The 21,074-nt window shown below is 46.8% G+C and overlaps 1 protein-coding gene across 26 annotated transcripts in view; it reads right to left on the bottom strand.

Annotated features, from left to right (window-relative positions):
* The window catches only part of NCAM1 (neural cell adhesion molecule 1), a 276,433-nt gene that overhangs the window by 112,758 nt on the left and 142,601 nt on the right, over positions 1-21,074 (bottom strand). Inside the window, exon 1 of one of the 26 annotated variants that reach the window (XM_057490803.1) lies at positions 16,613-16,733. The exons of the other annotated variants lie outside the window; for them this stretch is intronic. Coding sequence (XP_057346786.1) covers positions 16,613-16,685 — 73 coding nt within the window. The 5' untranslated portion in view covers positions 16,686-16,733. Of the gene's footprint in view, positions 1-16,612; positions 16,734-21,074 lie in introns of those variants that run through there. 26 annotated transcript variants of the gene reach the window in all.

The raw sequence follows: 21,074 nt of genomic DNA, 5'->3' as shown, positions 1-21,074 counted from the left end.
AAACAACAGCAAAAATGAATAAGTGGGACTTTATTAAGCTGAAAAGCTTCTGTACAGCAAATGACACCATCAATAAAACAAGAAGGATCCCTACAGTATGGGAGAATATATTTGAAAATGACACATCCGATAAAGGCTTGATGTCCAGAATATATAAGGAGCTCACATGCCTCAACAAACAAAAAACAAGTAACCCAATTAAAAAATGGGCAGAGGAACTGAACAGTTCTCCAAAAAAGAAATACAGATGGCCAACAGACACATGAAAAGATGCTCCACATCGCTAATTATCAGAGAAATGCAAATTAAAACTACAATGAGGTATCACCTCACACCAGTAAGGATGGCTGCCATCCAAAAGACAAACAACAACAAATGTTGGCGAGACTGTGGAGAAAGGGGAACCCTCCTACACTGCTGGTGGGAATGTAAGTTAGTTCAACCATTGTGGAAAGCAGTATGGAGGTACATCAAAATGCTCAAAACAGACTTACCATTTGACCCAGGAATTGCACTCCTAGGAATTTACCCTAAGAACGCAGCAATCAAGTTTGAGAAAGACAGATGCACCCCTATGTTTATTGCAGCACTATTTACAATAGCCAAGAATTGGAAGCAACCTAAATGTCCATCGATAGATGAATGGATAAAGAAGATGTGGTACATATACACAATGGAATACTACTCAGCCATAAGAAGAGGGCAAATCCAATCATTTGCAGCAACATGGATGGAGCTGGAGGGTATTATGCTCAGTGAAACAAGCCAAGCGGAGAAAGAGAAATACCAAATGATTTCACTTATCTGTGGAATATAAGAACAAAGGAAAAACTGAAGGAACAAAACAGCAGCAGAATCACAGAACTCAAGAATGGACTAACAGGTACCAAAGGGAAAGGGACTGGGGAGGATGGGTGGGTAGTAGGGATAAGGGGGGAGAAGTAGGGGGGTATTAAGATTAACATGCATGGGGGGTAGGAGAAAAGGGAGGGCTGTACAACACAGAGAAGGCAAGTAGGGATTCTACAACATTTTGCTATGCTGATGGACAGTGACTGTAAAGGGGTTTATAGGGGAGACCTAGTATAGGGGAGAGCCTAGTAAACATAATATTCGTCATGTAAGTGTAGATTAGTGATACCAAAAACAAAGCAAAAAAAAAAAAAAAAAAGGGCTGTTCCTGTGTGGTGACCTCCAATGAGTTCTACACAAGGGTATAAAGGGCATATAAAAGTGTAGGCAAAGGGTCTGTTTGTGTTTATACAGAGGATCAAAGCCTAATTGGGCTACCCCGAAAATGAACTAAGATACGATATGAAAAAGAACTTCCAACATCTGCACTCTCTGGAAGACTCATGCCAGAAGATGATCATCAAAAAACCCCAACAAAGATCCACGCACTGCTACAGCTGTAGATGCACTCATCCCACCAGTTCCTGGACTTGCCATGGGAATGAGGAAGGAGATATCTAAGCTGGCCTGTGCATACAGTAAAACAACAAATTTGACTGGATCTATACTGTTGGAACTCAACCAAGAATTTGGAGAAGTGCAAATTGTAGCGCTCCAAAGTCTTACAACTACAGACTATTTGCTGTTAAAAGAACATATGGCATGTGAACAGTCCCCAGGAATGGGTTGTTTTAATTTATCTGATTTCTCTCAGACTGTTCAAGTTCAGTTGGACAATATCCACCATATCATAGATAAGTTTTCACAAATGCCTAAGGTGCCTAACTGGTTTTCTTGGTTTCACTGGAGATGGCTGGTAATTACAGATATGCTTTGGTTATGTAACTATACTCCTATTATGTTAATGTGTGTGCGCAATTTAAGTAGTAGCTTAAAACCTATACATGCTGGAGTTACTCTACAAGAAGTTATGTCAAAGAAATAATCAATCTTCCCATGTTTTCTTCTGCCTGCTACTTCTAGAGCTTTTCTTCTTCCTTCCTAATTACAACCCTTAAATAGAATTCGTGCCTCACATCAAATTTACCGAGTATCGTAATTCTTCCAAGTGGTAATGATACCTCAAGACAAATGCTGGGCATAGAAGCCACAGGGCATAAATATGCAAAGAAGTAAAAAGCTAACCTTTTCAAACAATAAGGCTTCCCTCTCACTTACCAACTTCACATTTCCCTGTATGGCCCCGGAAGATGACTGGTTAGCCAGAGACGGGTAAGATTCCTCAAGGGAGGAACAACCTAAGACAGGCACAGTCGCAGGGGGGCCATCAGGTGAGAAATTGGGGATCAACAGAGGTGAGGCTTCGAACCTCACCCCCCCTGTTCTGAGAGAAATCTTCTGCATACGTGGATGTTTTATTGCCCTGGTCTAGCTTGGATTAACACATAGTCTACAGGCACACACCTGATCATCTACATTTGCTCTCTTACAACACTAAACTATGTTTTCTACCTTTATCTTGTATCTACCTACCACTTCAGCATTTTATTAAAAATAATAATAATAAAGAGAGAAATGTGGTATCCACATATAAATCAAGTATAAAAACCAAATGAGTATTCATATTTGAACTGACTGTTTAGAGTTCATAATGCATGAGCAAAACCGAAAGTTTCTGTGATGACTCCCCTTGTACTGTTCACTATGTAACTTATTCATTATGTAAGAATTTGTTCTCCATGTAAGAACTTGTTTGTTATGCCTCAGAAGATTGGAGACTGACGAAAATTAGGCTTGGGGTGGATTAATGATTGTGCATTGAGCATTGACTCCCTATACAGAATTTTATTGTCGTTAACAACCATTTGATCAATAAATATGAGAGATGCCCTCACAGAAAAAAAAAAAAAAAAAAAAAAAAAAGGACAGACTTCCAATGGTAAAATAAATAAGTAACCGGGATGTAATGTATAGCATAAGGAATATAGTCAAGATATTGTAACAGCTTGGTAGGGTGATAGCTGGAACCTAGAATTATGTATATAAATGTTCTACCACTGTGTTGTACACTTGAAACTAATGTAATGTAATACTGTGCGTCAACTACCCTTCAATAAAAAATAATTATTTAAAAAAAAAAACAAAAAAAAAACTAATAACCTATTTTTCACAGCAAATATTTTCATTCACCTGGGGCAGACTAAACTAAGGCATTTATGGCATCATTAAGGCAGATTATGAGCAATTTTGATTAAAAACAAACACATCATTTTCCAAGCAAACAGGGAGTGTCACCAGAGCCAGTGTCTTAGGCAGCGTTTGTGCCCAAATGAATCCTGATGCTGAACCAGGACAAGCTGTCTGCGGGTGGGCCTGTCTCCTAGGGGTGCCCAACGCACCCTGCAGCCTGTCTCCTAGGGGTGCCTGACGCACCCTGTGGCCTGTCTCCTAGAGTGCCTGACACGCCCTGCAGCCTGTCTCTGGGTGTGCCTGACGCACCACAAACTCAGGCTGTGGAGATGCCAAGGCCGGCGACTGGAGGGGGTGGGGCTCTATGCTCCTGTCACAAAAGGTGATGCCATTCTGACCTCAGTCAACACACACAGGGAGCAAAAATACAGACATTTCTTTATAAGGACTTGGGAAAATTACAAGCTCACCTTTTTTGAACTGTAAAGCAAAGAAGAAGACAATGGACAAACAGGTCTCCAAAAAGAAGGGAGGGAACCGACAAGACAGAATAAGGATGCCCACGATTCTCTCTTACGGGTGTTGGGTGAGCTCATTAAGAGAGGTAAGGAGACTTTCAACTTTCCAAGATGAAAAACTGAGCATTCTGATTCATCTTCTCTTCAAACTATTATAGAAACAAACACTAAATTACTTAAAATCTCTTGTAAAGTTGTAAGTGGTCATACTGTCTTCCTAGTGTTGGGCACGATTCCTGAAGTTTGTCAGGCTTTTGCCATGGTTGTTTTTATATTTAGGGACTATGCTGTGATCCAGCCCAAGTTCGAATATAAAGCATAACATTTATAACCAAGGCCTGTTCCGGATTCATTGTTTATGTTAGTCTATGTTTTCCTTTGAGGATAACGCAGCTATTATTACTGGTACTCCTGGGGTCAGGCCAAAAGAATTAATAAATGGGTGCCAATCTCTTCTAGAGAGAATAACTAGGTACTGTGAATTAGAGCATCCATATTTTTTATAATAAACTAAGAGGAGGTATCTACATTTCTTAGGCCACAAGTTAGAGAAGTGCTATCAAGCTGACCGATGTGGTGACACATTAAGATGTCAGACGTGATGCAGTAAGTCTTATTTCTTCGTCATGCACTGGCTGGAGGATCCTCTACCGAGAAGGAAATCGCCAAGGAGTTGGTGTGCTGCAGCATCTATGATCACTAACAGTTATCAACACCTGCTGTGCAGCAGGGAGTTCACACTCCTGATTTCCCCCCACCTTCATTATTCTCTGAAATAGGTGCTATTCCTATTTTATGGAGGAGAAAACATAGCTTCAAAATTCTAGGAAGCTTGATAAAGGGTATATAGGACATTCTACCAGCCTGGATGATACAAATACTGAACCTGACAGAGCCCAGACTGGAGGACCACCTTTTTGAATAAGCCCGCCTGCCATCTGAGAGGTGTAGGTGTCATCTTCCCTAGGCTACAAGCATTCTCCGGAGGACACGTCGTCGGCAGGCCACAAGCCCAAGTATCCCGACCCCTCCCCTCAAAAAGCCCACCAAAAAAACCTGGCCATAAAAAGCCTCTTGGCCTGTAAGAGCCCCCTTTTTCTTTGTTCTGCTGGCCAGGACAGAGGGGGTCCTCTCAGGTTTGGCAATAAACCTGCTTGAACTGTGGAGTTTGCATCCTCTCTTTTCCTTTCAGAACCGACCTTTATAATTAAAATTCAACACAGCGTTTCCTTGGGTAATGAGCGAGGTCAGTTCTTTTTCTCTTAGGTTGTGAATTACTGTGAATTAAGGGCTTTTAAGCCGTAACTGTAACGTATTAGTGGTTCTACCATTTTTACAATATGTAAATATTTTTCTATTTATAATAAAATTTATCGTATTCTATGTGGATCCAGAATGGACCATTGTGAGTGATGGAACATTCTGGCTAATACAGTATTAGGGGGAGACAGGTATAAGAAGTAGGACAAAATCACACGTCTTAATATAAACGAAGCGCAACCTCTGACGATTCGGGAAACACCTACGGTAATGTCGTAGGTTCATTATGCCCAAGACCAGCTTCATGCCCCAGAGCGGCCGGGCAGCGCTACCTAGCAGGTTTCCAGCTGCTGGAATCGAGACTGGAAGGGCCGGAAGGCACCTCGGTGACCCCCTGTCCAGGCCCTTTACTCGCGATCAGCAGAGGGAGACTGACCCAGGGTCACGTGGGAGCCCAAGGGTGGCCCGCAGTCACCGGAAGATGCGGTGACCAGTTTGGCCCTGCTAAGCTGACACGTCAAAGCCATATTGAGCCTACTTTTCTCACATTACAATTTAGAACAAAACAAAAAAGAAAAGATGCTGTCACTTGCCTTCTGAGTTTGCTGATTTCCAAGCAGCCATGGATCTACTTTGTTTTCTGCGACAGCTGCTTCCTGGGCCTCACCTCCTCCCATGACCTCACAGCACCCCAGCCCACGTGATGTCATGCTGCGAATGGGGCACGGCAAGGGATATGCCCCTTCTCTGAGTAGCCCGATTTTCCTCTCTTCTTTAACACAGTTTTCATTAGGATTGAAATGTGGAGATGGGCTTCTACCAAGCTTCTTATTCCAGCCTTGCAATTTAACATGCCAGGTTTAACTGGGGGGTGATCAATCAATTATTTACTCAGCTGGCCCCATTTTCCTGCCACTTAAATCATATTTAATTTCAATCAATTATAATCCATTATCCGTGCTGAGTCCAAACCTTTGATGCACTGTTTTCTTATGAGATGGCCTCACACATCCAACCGCAAAGTCCGAAGCGTCCCCGGGACATTTACAGATGATGGATGGCCTCTGTTAAGACGTGGCTCGTGTGCACACTTTGGAGGCTTCTATACTTTACAACTTTAACATATCCGGTGCCATTTACTACCAAGTGAAAAACCACCGGAACTGCCTAGATCAATAGTCTATTTAATCTGAAAAGTCATCATTCATGTAAAATGGGACTTAAATTATTTTTTGAAAATCATCCAGATATTCTCTTTCACCTCCTTCACAACAAAGAGTCTAAACTCTAAAACTATTTGACACATAAAGGCCAAATGCAATGTATGAAAATTAACTGAATCCTAGTTATAATCCTAATAAAAAAATATGAGATACATTTTGGAAGGATAATTGCACTGGGTATAGAGGGTACCAGAGAATCAGTGTTAATTTTCTCATGTATGAAAATGGCACAGTAGTCATGTCAGAGAAGGACCTGATTTGAGGGATAACATCCTTATTTTTAGGATGAGAAAATGAAGTATTTGTGATGTCTGCAACTCTTTACAAACAGTTCAGAAACGATAGGCAGATGGAGCGAGTAATAGCTCAACATTAATTTGGATTTACATGGTTGGCATATAGATATCCATCATGCTACTTTTTTCTATTTTTTTGGTTTGAAAATTGTTTAAATAAGTTGCCCCAGCAACTTCTACCTGGGTTATTCAAGGAGCGCATGTCTGCAGCTGTGGACAGGACACGTAGGCGCTGTGGTGAAGGAAGAGGATGGCGCTAGAACACTGCAGACTGGCAAAGTCCCAATTTCAGGAGGGGGTAAAGTTATACATACTCAGGAGCACAGTGATTAAAATCCAAGCTTCTGCAAACTCTGAAGCCATCTTACTCACTCCAGACCTCTGTGGGGGACACACCCACATCTGTTTTCCTACTGACATGCATGTCTGAAAGCCCCCTCTCATTCCCTGCTCCAAGCTGCCCCCAACCTAACCCTTCCAGCTCTCAGTTTCCTAAGTTGCAGGACAGGAGTAAGATGCCTGTCTCACAGCCTTCCCATGAGAACCAAATGCAGTGACATCTGTAGGGAACGTGACACTGAGCCCGTCGGGGAGAAGGTCCCAAGAAGGGGCAGGCATGAAGACCGCGTGGCTTTCTAGCAGCAAAGCCCTCGCCTGCATGTCTTCTATGGAAAGACACGTTTTTCTAGCCAACGTAGAAAAATTAGGGGTGGTCCGTCAATGCAAAACCATTAGGCTTACTCACATTTAATTAAAAAACTGAACCTAAGAGAGTTGATTAGTGAACCAATGTCAACCCAGAGAGAAATTTACATGTTCCAAGCATTCATCTTTATCCTTTTTCACTTCTACTTTCCGTAAGACTGGGGTGAATACCTACCTGCAGGTGAGCTACCGAAATGACAACAAAAAACGTCATACTTTGTTTTTCTGCGAGGGCCCATCAGGGTGTTTGAGAGACAACAGAACTATTTCTGTATCTTTAGCCTAAACAACGCTGAACCGCACTGATGTCTCAGAGGCGCCGACTGGTGTGGCACTGTCACCCGACCACACCATCTGCGGCCGAGAGGACGGCTGGGCGGGCAGGTGGATGGAGCCTGAGGGTCTCCCAGAGGACAGACAGTGTGAGGGCCCCCCTGCTGCTCGCTGCTCCCGCAGCGTCACCACAGCCGTTTCGTGGAGCTCTGTAAGCGAATTTATGGGTGACATCACTCAGTTCTAACTAAACCCATCTTAACAAGACTCCCACAAAGGAATCGTGGGCTGCAGATAATACTAAAAGGTGGTGCAGGCAGACAAGAAAACGGTGGGGCAGGCCGTCCTCCTGTTCCCGCGGGCTCGACGCCAGCCACAGGGGATAAAGGCAATGGTCTCATGAGATCTGACTAGAGGTCAATAAAAAGGTTTAAGTCATCTAAGGGATCTGCAGTGTGCATTTGATTCCCAATTGGAACCTTGCCTTAAGTATATATTATGGTTTGAGATACTAGCTAATGGCACATACATATAATTTATGGAATAATAAATACACGTGTATCAAAGGTGAATACTCAGAAGCTATAGTTGAAGTAATCAAAAACATTTAGAGAAAACAATCAAGACTCATAAATTTCAAAATAAGCTTGAATACAGCCAATTTTAACCATAATGAAATATAAATGAGATAAACGCAAAGAAATAATCCTACATTTCAGGTCAGAAAAGCCAGCGTACAAGTACAAGAAGTGGAAGACTTGGCTCTAAGGCAACTCATGTTAAAAAGGCCTCCAGTGTGCAGATGAGCACCAGCTTCACGCCAGGTCAGCTGTGCCACGGTAACCAGAGAGTGAGCCGAACCTCAGGCCGCCTCCCTCTGGAGGCCTGGCGCCTGGGAGCAGGGAGACGAGACGGCACCCTCTTCTGTGGGCCTGCAGGTGGAAGACTGGTCGGTTTAACAGAAATGTACTCTCTACAGAGAGGCTGCAGGGACTGGCGGGAGGCGAGACTAGAAAACCTCTCAGGTAACCCTGACTCTGAATTCTGAGTCTGTGAAGACATGGAGACAGGATTTGGCACACGAGGAACAGAACGGAAATCATTCAGCTTCCCGTCATGGCAGGTGGTCCACTGACATGTAAGCCCACAGCAGCAGGACTGTTTATTTTCTCCTTCAGTACTGTGCCCCAGCACCCCACACAATGCCTGGTGTCTGATCTGCGTCCAGTAAGGGACTGTTACTAGGTAGGGAGTGTCTCGTCACTGCAGGTACTAACAAGGGGTCTGCATGGTCTTCACCTCCAAGGCATTTCCAGCTCTAAGATGCTACAGTTTTGTATTTGCACACAACCTTTTCCTCGACAGATTAACATAACTCTGAGCCTCTCTATAATTTTTTAATTCAACACTCCACATTTCTGTGGGTGATTCTCTATTCAGGTTAACTTTGATTTTTTTTTCAAATTTGGGATTTTCTTTTTAATCTTTGTTTTCTTTTCTAACAACCTCTTTTTTTACTGAAAACATACAGAGAGATGATTAAAGTCAATTCTGCCAGGAATTTGTAAACAATAATACTTTATCTTATCTCTCTCCTCCAAAAGACTGCAAATAAATAGAAAAACCAAAATGTTATAACAAGCCTCAAAATATTCCAGCCAAGGTTTAAGGAAGAAAAAATAATTAACAGCCATGAAAATGCATGTGCCTGAAGAGATGGCAGACCTGGTCACATATCAAACTCATATCAGCATAGGGTCAGTATTTGATGTTTCCTGCAACTTGACAGGACAGTAAAGAATAATTCCTTAGATCATTTCAGCTTACTATAAATTAGAAACCTTAAAAAAAAACTGCAAGTGGAAATAAATGGCAAAGGAAATCACAGCCCAAAACACGAATATAAAAATCATGCATGAGCTCAACAGCTCAGAGGCAGAACCCTAAAGCAGCTCCGAACAGAAGGTCCTGGGCCGCTGCTAAGCTGAAACAATTCTGCTCATGTCTTTTAAAGTAAACATCAAAGATCTGATTTCCTGTCTGCCAGCAATAAGCAGTCAATATCTTCTGTAGAACATTTTAAAATGACACTAGAATTTGTGGTCTTATTTTAAAGTTAAGATCTGTCCAAAGCAAGCCCCTACGAGAGATGAAAGTCTGGCTGGTCTTCAGAGAAAGCCTTACGGAAACAGCACCCCTTCCTATTACCCAAGAAAGGTCGGCTCATCACTGCTGGGACAGCACCCCATGTGGGGAAATGCTGTCGGAAAGAGGCACCTGCCCTTTGAGTACTACAGTAAACCTCAAGCCCGGGACAGAGATGGGCGGGCCGAGAAGGCACCTGCGGATGCCACGCCCCATTCTACAGCTCTGTGACGTTAGGAATGCTTCAGTGTGGGCCTGCTGGGTGATCAAATTCCATGGAGATTTCTGGAGTGTGTGGAAAATACACTGTTCCTTCAAGACATACGCTAAAGGGCAAGAAAGCAGGTCACTTTTTACTGCTGTGTACCATCGCCAAGACTGAAATGCAAAGAGAAGCACATTCTGATCTGGGTTTTACTGTCAAGGAAGGAGGTGTTGTCAGCCCAGGTAACGCAGTGCCCAAACTCAAGGGGGGGCGGAGGGGGCGTCTCAGTGCAGGGCAGACCCTCCGTCCCTTCCTGCCAAGAGTGACGGGCGGTCACTCCCGCTGTTCCCTACCCCAGGGAGTTGAGCTGTCAGGAGACAGAGGCGACGCCGTGGCTCTCCAGGCCCCCGGGGTGACAGAAAGCCTGCAGTCCCGCTCAGTGACAGACGCCGGACTGCGATAACGAGAAAGAACAGGGACTGCACGGAACAGTAGCTGGGCCAGACAAACTCCACTTCCCACCTGCTGTTGATTTACACACTCATCTCTCGAACTCCATCCCGTCCATGTAAAAATCTGCCAGCACGTCGAGAAATTAATCAGTTTGGGGAAAGGGAGGGAGTTACCCATGGTCGATTTTATATTCTTTCTGTAAACACAGAGGCAGCTGAGCCGAACGGCAGTGGCTTTTCCCTGCTCTCCGCTGTGATCACACGCACACCTGGGACTCACACAGCTCTCCGCTGTCTTCATAGATGAGAATTTTTTTCCTAGGGTAAAAGCTGGCTTTGGAAACTAATTAGATATGCCTGTGTTTTCTCTCTGGCTCCTGTGGACCCAAAGGACACCCCCTCTGCCTTCCTGTCTCGTCCCTCCTGGTTGCCTTTGTTGCTTTTTCTTTTGTCTGAATGGAAAACAAGACGATTTCCAAAGTGGCTGGTCAAACGTGCTGCTCTTCAGAGGGTGTGTCTATATGTGTACATACAGTTCAAATGCCCCATTTGCTGGAAAACAACCTTTATTCTTAAGAACATTTCAGCTCAAGGAAGTGCTCTTTAAAATATCTAATTCCCTACTGTGATTTCCTCTAAAATTCTAATTAGTTGCACACAGTAATGAATTCTGAAAATTGCAGTGTTTCATTTAAAGCTTTTAAGGTACAGAAGGCTCTAATAATGAGTTTTGCCACCATCAGTCCTTGAAGAAAGTAATTTTGAAATGCAGGTTCCATATTTTTGGAGATGCCACACATCTTAGAAACAATCACAGTGTTGAGTCTCAAGTTAATGTTTGTTGCCTAATGTCATCAAAATGTCAGACTAATGAGTAATTAGCAACGTTTGTACATTATGTTACTTCCTTCTTTCTGCAAAGGCCAAAAACATAATGGAGATTTCAAGCCATGAAACATCTTTCAACAAATGTATTTTCAGAGTTTCCATTTTAAACAACTTCCTACCAGGTCTATAACTGTCTTCTCTAATGGTCAGCAAACAGCTAGGTTTTTAGACAGCACAGTGAACATAAAATATACATGTTGTTTAAGCGATTTCTACATTTTGCTGATGTTCTTTGATTTGCTGGTCTTGAGGGGAAAGACGCCATTCCCACTGCTGATGCCCGCTGACGTGCACACCCTTTTCCTCCCAAAGGAAAGGTCTTCTTGCACCAACAGTGTCTTTCTGCTCGGCTCTGCTCTAACACAACTAAGCTGCCCTTTATCTCAAGTCCGTTTTTCAACCTTGCCTTCGCCTCCTGGACTTAACCGTACGTGGCCCTGTCCAAACCCCCCCCCCCCACTTTCTCGCGCCACCCCGGGGAAGGCAGGGAGCTGCCGCCCGCTTGGCCAGCCTCAGCCCACTGGCGCCCTGCCTCTGTGTCCCTTGAAGCTGGAGTCCGTGTCCCCAGTCTGACCGCCCCCCAGAGCCCTTCGGATATCCAGCTCCATGGGGCCTGCTGTCTCTCTTCTGTCTGCCTGGCCTCCCTTTCCCTTTCCAGGACCCAGGATTAATGATTTGGAAACGTTCCTCTCTAGTAGCCCAGCCTCCCCCTACCCTGACAACTTCCCAGCCCCCAGAGTCAGTCCCCAGCCCGGGGCCATCGCCACCATTCATTCTGCCCATTCTTGGTCCTGGTCACAGATGGCTGAGACAGACAGAAGACAAATCCCTGCAAACCTGGTTTGTTACAGTTCAAATGCGGCCAGCTTGAGAAGCACCAAGGCTGCCCAGTCACCGCTCCATGCATGGCCTGTGGCCTCCAGCCCCCACACCCCACAGCAATTATTCCAGCCTGCCTCCTGTCCGCTCGCGCTCCCTGCCTCCTCACCACCCGGACTGCACTGAAGGCAAGCCCCCTGGCATGGGCACGCTCGCCTGCCATGCCTCTCGCCTCCGGCTCTTCCCTACAGAAGGGTCCTCCTTGGCTTCTTCCAGTGAATTCCAGTTCAGCCCAGCCCACGGGTAATGCTATCTCTTCCTACATGTATGAAACCTCTCCACTGAGCAGCATTGCTGACACTTTATCATCATTTGAAACAAAACCAAAACCAAACTCTGCCTTTGACCCTATTATTTCTCCCTCTTCAATCTCTCACCTTTTGTTTCTTGCCAAATTCCTTGATTGTATGTTCCCCACTTGTAGGCAACACGGTCTTAATTCCCTTCTTTTTAAGCCTTCTGCAATCTGGCCTTGCTATCCCACGACCGCAACCCCGACAGGTACCAGGCACCTGCTTCCTGATAATACATGAGCATTTCCCTTCCCTCCTCAGCAGTTCTCAGTGCTACTTGGCCATGAGGATCACTCACAAAGGTTTTACAAAACATAAAGTCTGGCCTGGGCCCCACCTGTAGAAATTCAGACTTCACTGCTTTGGGGTGGAGCTCAGATACTGGTATGGCTTCCAACAGCTGGCAGGTGGCTCCCGTGTGCACCTGGCCTCAGCCCTGCATGCAGATATCAGTGTCGCCTGGACAGCTCTCATCTCTGCTCTGGGCCTGAAGCCCCTTCTCGGCTCGCCTGGCTCCTTCCCGTTGTCCCTTCTGCTTCCTGTCCCTTAGTGCCCCCTGGGCATCTTCTCCAACAGACACACCCCCACCCCACACACCTGTTCCCTTTCCCCTCCCATAGGTCATTCATAATTCCTATGCTGAGCACTTCGCCTGCATATTTTGCAGTGATTTGATGAGTAAAATGATCTGACATCTAAAAGCATCTCCCTTCTCCTCAGTCCCATTCCTATTACCAGTACTCCTCTGTATGTTTTTTTTTAATATCAACTTAAACTGCACAATAAAAACCCTGAATAAAATGCCCAGGTCAAACCTTGCTCACCTCTAAACTGACGTGACAGCAATGAAAACACATGGGAGATTCATTGTAATCTGTTGATTATACTATTTTCTGGACAAAAAGAAAAATAAGAGGTAATTCCCAGACCCACATAACACGCAAGAAAATCTGCTTTCAAATCTCCTCATTACTAATTACGGAGAAATAGTTGGCCTGGGAACCCCCTCAACACGTGCCAATCATTAAACCGACCTGTGCCTCTGCGGCTCGGCTGGCTTACTCCTGGGCACTGTGCAGAGCCCACCACATCCCTGATTTCCCCCCCAGAGCACAGAGGTAGACACACCAAACATCTTGTAAGGAAAATAGTTCCCCAACTGCTCTCAAGACATAGAAGTCCTGGATCAGGAGGTCTAAGGGGTGGGATATGCACCTGCTCAGGGCAAGTGTTGCCTGGCTGGGTGCCCGGCATTCTAAAGGAGGCTCTTCATCTTCCCCTGGAGCCTCTTGTGGGTTCAGTCTTCTCATACCTGCAGACCATGCCACCCAAGGCTGTTTTTGCCTCAAGAACCAGGTCCAGGATGCACTCTCAAAACTGCTGCTATAAGGAACAATCTAAGACAGGCACAGTCGCAGGGGGGCCATCAGGTGAGAAATTGGGGATCAACAGAGGTGAGGCTTAGAACCTCACCCCCCCTGTTTAGAGAGAAATCTTCTGCATCCGTGGATGTTTTGTTGCCCTTGTCTAGCTTGGATTAATGCTTAGTTTATAGGCACGCACCTGATCATCTACATTTGCCCTCTTACAGCACTAAACTATGTTTTCTACCTTTATCTTGCATCTACCTACCACTTCAGCATTTTATTAAAAATAATAATAATAATAATAATAAGGGAGAAATGTGGGATTCACATATAAATCAAGTATAAAAATCAAACGAATATGCATATTTGACCTGATTGTTTATAGTTCATAATGCATGATCAAAACCGAAAGTTTCTGTGATGACTGCCCTTGCACTGTTCACCATGTAAGAACTTGTTCACTATGTAAGAATTTGTTCACCACGTAAGAACTTGTTCGTTATGCTTCAGAAGATTGGAGACTGTTGAGAATTAGGCTTGGGGTTGATTAATGATTGTGCATTGAGTTCCCTATACAGAATTTTATTGTTGTTAACAACCATTTGATCAATAAATATGAGAGATACCCTCTCAAAAAAAAAAAAAACATCTTGCATTTTCTAACATAAAGATACAGACTTCCGTGCGATTTCAACTGAGTTACTTTAAAATATTTAATCAGTTGTATTAGATTTTGATATTTTATTTAGGGTTATCATTTGATCCCTACAAGTTTAAGGTTTCAGAAATTATTTTTTACTGAGTATTCAATATTTATTGATCCTTTGATGTATACACTTAAACTCTGCTTAATCAGTGATTTAGTATTATTTTTTGAATAAAGGGGAAGGTGCTGACTGCTAAAAAGAAAAACACAAAACTGCTGCTATTGCCCTTTAATTATGCCCATCCACTGATCTCCTCAAACAATGAACTGGCTGTCACAAGTCATGAAAATCACAGTAAAATATCACTGGAAGCATATTCTTGATATTGTCTTACAGACATAATAACCCTTTGGGAAACCTCAGAAAATGGTTATTTTTTCTCACCAGGCCCACCAGAGGCGAGCACTTCTCTGCCTGCAGGTGCTGGTCCACGTGGTCTGAGGCAGCAGCTACGCTGCCTCCCTGCCAGCCCGCGTCCTCAGTTCCACGCTTCTCACTGTTCTCACACTCCGATGCGCACTCAAGGGGACTTCAGCAAAACTGTCTTTTTGTGTCATCAGAAACTCAGGCCCACAACAGGCAAGGTCTCACGCCCACAGGCCCGTAGCAAACAGAGCTCCGCTGACGTCTACAGAACCTGACCCGTGTGCCCAGCAGGGGGCTGGTAGGAAAGGACAGAAACCTGCCCCTTAAGACCACACGTGCTCTCACTCTTTGCATCGATGACCACAACAGAACAAGCTTTTTCTACATTATGAGGCAACAAACCTGACTTCATGATCCTCAGCCACATCACCTACATGAGATGATACAGATAGCTTGGAAAACACTCGCAGCTGTATGTCACTGAGGCCAGCGACCCCGGTGTGACAGCACGGGGCGTGGAGCCGCAAGGCCAGCCACAGCCTCCTGTCCACCGCCTACAGGCGACAGGAGTCGGGAGGGAGGGAGGCAGCGGCTCACAGGGCAGGCCAGGGAACGGCCACTCGCAGAGCCTCGGACATGCAGCCCTGGAGCCACTGATGCCAGAGGCTGGGCTGGGCTGAGAACTTCCTGATTCTAGAGACAGTGAGAATTCCTTTGGGAATGGATATGCCCACTAGCCAAATTCACCCAATCAGAAGATAGGGTGCTGTTCACACCAGTGCTGGTCACAGCGGCAAAGAGGTGAGCAGAAGGCAGAGGTCCACCAATTGATGACCAGGTAAAAAGAGATGCTACACACATATATACACACTCATACATGTACACATGTACACATGCATACACATACACACAAACACATACATATATAGATACACACACCATATACATATACATACAGACACATATACATACACACATACAGATATACACACAGACACATATACACACATACATATATACACACTCATACATGTATACATATACACATACACAGAGACACATATATACACATACACACACCATATACATATACATACACATACACACACACACACACTCATACATGTATACATATACACAGAGACACATATACACACATACACACACCATATACATACACATATACACACATACATACACACTCATACATGTATACATATACACATAGAGACACATATACACACATACACATACACACACCACATACATATACATACAGACACATATACACACACCATGGAATACCATCCAGCCCTATAAATGGGGGAAACCCTGTCACATGCTGCAGCAGGTCCGGATGAGCCTTGGGGACATGATGCCAAGTGGAATGAGCCAGGCAGTAAAGGACGAGCACTGCGGGATCCCACTTAGGTGAGGCACCCGGAAGAGTCAACCTCACGGCCCCAGACAGCAGGTTGGCAGTCGCCAGGGCAGGGGAGAGGGGGTAGGGAAACTGCTGCCCAGTGGGCACAGAAGCTTCCATTTCACATTGAAGTGCTCTGGAGACACTGCCCGCAAGGCGAATACGCGCACATCTCTGAGCCGTGCACGGAGGAAGGACACAGATGGGAAGCATGAGGGCAGGTGTGTTTTGCCACAATAAACTACGTAAGTATGGGGTTCCCGTTGGGTAGAGAATCTGAATGGTCTCTCCCCTCCCATCCCACAGGTTTAATAAAACCCCAAACTGGAACTCACTGCTGGATGGGTTAGTCTAGAATAAAAGTTATGAAGATAAAGCAATATTAGCACTCCTCTCACCTCCCTTTCACTTAATATGTCAGTCTTTATAAAGGTTGACTTTGAAACATCTGTGAACTGCTCCCACGTTTGGGGGCTGCTGACAAAAACTCACAAAGCCCCCTGTTCTCACCAGGCCACAGGAGACGGGGGATCAGCAGCCCAGTGTTGATCCTAGAACCAAGGGCCTCACAGTCAATCCCCATTTCTCCTAAAGTAAAAACCCTGGTGGCCAGAGCGTAGCTCCTGGCCTTTAAGGCTGGTGCTGCTGCAGCACGTCAATGTCGTCGGCAGTCCCTTACCTGTGTGTTTCCACGAGAAGCAGAGGAACAGATTCCATCGCAACGGGACGCAGCAGCAGATCAGCAGGTTGGAGGGCAAAACGATAAAGAAAAGGAAGAAGAAAACCATCAGTTTACGTCCTTGGAAAGAAGGCAAAGATGCTTCTGCGGGAGGACAAGACGCTGGTCCTGTGGCATGAAGAACACAGCCCATACGTGGCACAGAGGGCATCTGACATGGTGCCGCACCTACCAGCCCCTTTCCTGCTGTCACTAGAGACTCGGTTCTGCACCAAGAAGAGAGCAGACCCACCAGCTTATTCACAGTACTTCGGAGCTGTCTCCTCTTAGCTGCTGCTGATTCTGTTACTAAAAGCGCGAGACGGAATTCCTCTTCCCTCCTCAAAGCAGTGGGCACAGGGGGCTCCCTGCAACGCCTCCAGAAGCCAAGGAAGCAGTCCCACCCCTACCCTGTCTCTAATGCACAGGCACCATCCCTTCTACACGCCTCAACACGTCTGAGGAGTGCCTGCGAGGCGTTCAGGACATATGGCCCCCGTGTAAGGGGCCTCAGCTGTGCAAGGGTGGCCGCTGGCCTCCAGTCCCATAGGCACAGGGCAGCCCTCTATGGGGTGGGGAAGGCTGACCACCTCTCTGATCCCTGCAGCACTGGGCAGCGGACACAGACAGAGGTGTTCACGCCCCAGCAGTAGCTGAGCGCACACACACACATACACAGGCTCTTACACTCCTGCTGCCAAACTCGTCCGCACCCTCCAGCTGGGTGGCTGAGCTTAGGAGCGGGGAGGTGTGTCCTCTGCTACACTGGGAAGAAAATACTCTGTGGAAGCCAGGAAAGGAGAGCAGGGGGTGCCCATCCCCCTCGGGGCCTAACGAACACCCATTACCCAGGGCTGAGACAGGACTGAACACGTGATTTGGGGAAGCCTGTCTTTTTTTCATCTCTTTCTTGTTAAAGAAAGGCAAATTCTCATGGTCTGGCTAGAAATTTAGGTCAGCATCTCCTGGAAACACTGTGTCCCCACCTGTCTCACATCATTCCAATGCCTATTCTCAGCTCTAGGAAGTGAGCCCTGCACAGAACATGCTGAAACTTGGCTGGCCTTTTACCCTGGCCAGGGGCAAGGGGGCAATAATGGGCCTCCCCGGGTGCAGTTCCAGAACCTGAAGCTGTGTCCCCACAGCAGGACTACCAGACACAGGAGGGTGGAGAGGATGAACTTCCCTCACAAGGCATCACGAGTCCCTCCCATCCAAACAGTGCCCAGCACACAGGACGTGCAGCCCTGTGAGAACACTGGCAGCAGGTGACCTGGTTCCAGGTGGGTGGTTACTACCAGCCCCCACACCCACTACCCTCTCCTCCTGGCACACAGCTGGCCTGTCCCTCCCGGTCTCCCTGGAAAGAAGATGGATCTGTGGCTGGGTTCTGGCCAGGGGACACTGGGTGGAAGTGATATATGCCACTTCCAAGACTGACGCCAAACATCCTGCTCGGTCCTCTGCTCTTCCTCCGTCTTCTGGCTGGAGGGTGGCCGTGGTGAGGATGTCAGAGAGAGCTCGGTCATCCCGGGGCCCTGGGTGTGCACGGTGGGCATGGCCCGCCCCACCAGCCGCTGGAGTTCATGTGCATGAGAGGTGAACTCCCGGTCACAGAGGGCCACGTTTCCGTAACACACCAGCTAGAGTCCCTCCTGGGGGACTAGACACCATAGGCGCCCCTGTGTGCTTCCAGCAGACAGCTCCTTTGCCCTTCAACTTCTCTGAACAGGGCTGTGCTTCACAGCCGGTGAATCCCTGAGGATGACAGGGGCTTGGGGGACACGTCCTAGGAGCCCAGCAAGGGCACAGCGGGCATCCCTGTGTGTGGGGGGGGGCTTTGTGTGCCCCTCCCGCAGGGCCGCAAGGCTGAGTGCCCCAAGCGAAGGGCTACTGACAGGCTCCACCAGGCTGCCAGTGCCACCACCTGGGCTGTCTGCATCTGCCACAGCCCACCTCGGAGCGGGCGGACAGGGCTCGCCTCACTGAGGAGGCACCTTAAAGAGAACTCCTGCCTGCAGCTGCCTTCGTGGATCAGACCGCAGTGTCTGAAGCTTCAGGGCTTGGTATGAGCAGACACGCAGCTGGCCCAGGTGGTTTAGGTCAAGCCTTCAGTGACTTTCATGCCAAGGAAGCAAGCTTTCCTGGAGGAGGAAAAAAGAAAACCTCCGGGGCCGTTTTTCTCCTGGTGCACGAATGCTGCAAGGAGGTGATTTCCAGGAACTGCACAGCAAAGACGTGTGCCTGCCATTCAGTCCTTGGGGAGATACCCAGCCACACACCACCCACAACACGCTGCCGAGGCTGACAGCCGCACCCAGGGTGCACTTGCTGGTGAAGGTGTATAAATGCACTTAGGTTCCATGCATGGAGCATCAAAAATATGTATGGCACTAGATCGGTGCAGCGGGGGGTGCGGGGAGCTGGGACTTACTGGCAGCTCCTGTCTTCAGGTTGCCTACGATCCACTAGCAGAGGCAGCCCGTAGCACAAGAGGTTAAAGTAACAAGGCGATGGTGTGAGTGATGAAGGTGAGAGTGTAAATGCTGTCACAGAGACACCAGCAGCCCAGTCACTGGGCAGAATTCAGGCTGTTGTCTGTACCCGATTTGTTTTGCAAACCAGAGTGATTTGCAGACACCACTGGGTCTGGAGCTCCCAACTCATTACTGTTTATTTCCCCATATTATGTATCACTTTCTCACTCTGTTTCAATGACTCTATGGTGTCATGGAGCTTCAGGAAGGCAGGGATTTTGTTTTGTTCACTGCTGTACCCCAGCATCTTGCACAGTGCCAGGCACACAGGAAATGCATCACAAATACTTGCCCAATGAATGAAACTACACCAAGTTTCTAAATACAGAAATCAACAGTACGCTATCAGTGTGTTCTGAGAAATATTCTTCAGCCCTACACGAAGCATCTCAGCTTCTTCAGACTCCTTGGCGACAGCAGGTAGGCCCTCTGAGCCCAGGAACCGGTGGACACAGAGCGAGGACACAAGGTGGCGAGGGCCTCGAGTGTTGGGCACAGAGGCTGGTCTAGAGGACGCACTATGCAGGGCCTGTGTCTCACATGGCTGTCTTACTATTTGAATTAGTAATGGTGTGACCAGGAAAGTAGCCCTTAATGTCTGGAGGGCTGTTAGAGCTATCAGTGCTACTAAAAATATGGCAATAACATACAAAAGGCAAGAATGTATGCCTTGCATAACATACATATATTAATGCAACAAAACCTGAAGTGACCAGAGCATCATGCTGGATCACAGGCTTATTTCCTGAGCCAACCAGGGACTGAAAAGCAGCTCAGCGCAGGATGAACTGCAACCGCTCACCCTTGCTACTTAGCACATCTTTATTCTGGATGCCCCCCATACTGTGGAGGCTCACAAGGGGTCCTGATCGCAAACTCCTGCCTCTCTCCTAGCAATCTTGGTACTGCATATTTAGTTACATCCTGCGGTCCTATGGTGTGCCTTGGGAGAAGCTGGGTTTCAAGGAGCTCCTCTAGATGCAGGCTGTAGTTGATCACTTGGCAGAACGAACAGGTGGGCTGGGTGGACATTCCGTGCCCACCTCACAGCTGTGACTGTGTGGGCACTGCAGAGCGCCAATGGCCACTGATCATCTGCTGGGTCATTGGCACAGGCACAAAAAAATACAGGCCCTTGTCCAAGTACCCAGGAGACAAACTAAAAAAGAATCTTATTACAGTGAAGACGAAGCCAACAGGTGTGTTTGGGGCCAGCTCTACAGGCGCGGGAAGTTATGCAGAAACCATCCTGCCAGGGCAGGTCTGACTTCCACAAGCAAAACCTGTGGATAAAAACTAAGATACCAAGCTAAGCATAGATTTTATTGAAAGTATCTTCATTTGCCCACAAAAAGAATCCTCTTCTGAAAGGACTCACACCCAGCAGAACTAACAGGGGAAGCTGTTGCCCCAAGGTAGAGCCCCGCTCTGAGAGGGAGTCTAACGAGAAGACCAAGGCCTGCCTCAAACCCTGTGCCTGTTTAATGACCCTGCCCTCCTTTCTGCTGTCATCTCCTCTGCGGGTGAATTTTTGACAAACTGTATGTGTGGGAGAGATTGTGAGCATGCACGTGTGCACATACACACACACACACTTGGAGGAAGTGTGACTTCATTAAGTCTCCAGTTGTGGAGCGCACGCTGTTGATGACCACGGGCCACCCCACCTGCAAACACGGCACCCCCAGCCCCCACACCCACACGTGCAGCAGCCACC

Source organism: Manis pentadactyla, chromosome 13 (genome assembly GCF_030020395.1).
Source record: "Manis pentadactyla isolate mManPen7 chromosome 13, mManPen7.hap1, whole genome shotgun sequence".
Classification (NCBI taxonomy): Eukaryota; Metazoa; Chordata; class Mammalia; order Pholidota; family Manidae; genus Manis; species Manis pentadactyla.
Note: the sequence above shows the minus strand (reverse complement) of the source record. Positions and strands in the feature narration are given on the sequence as shown.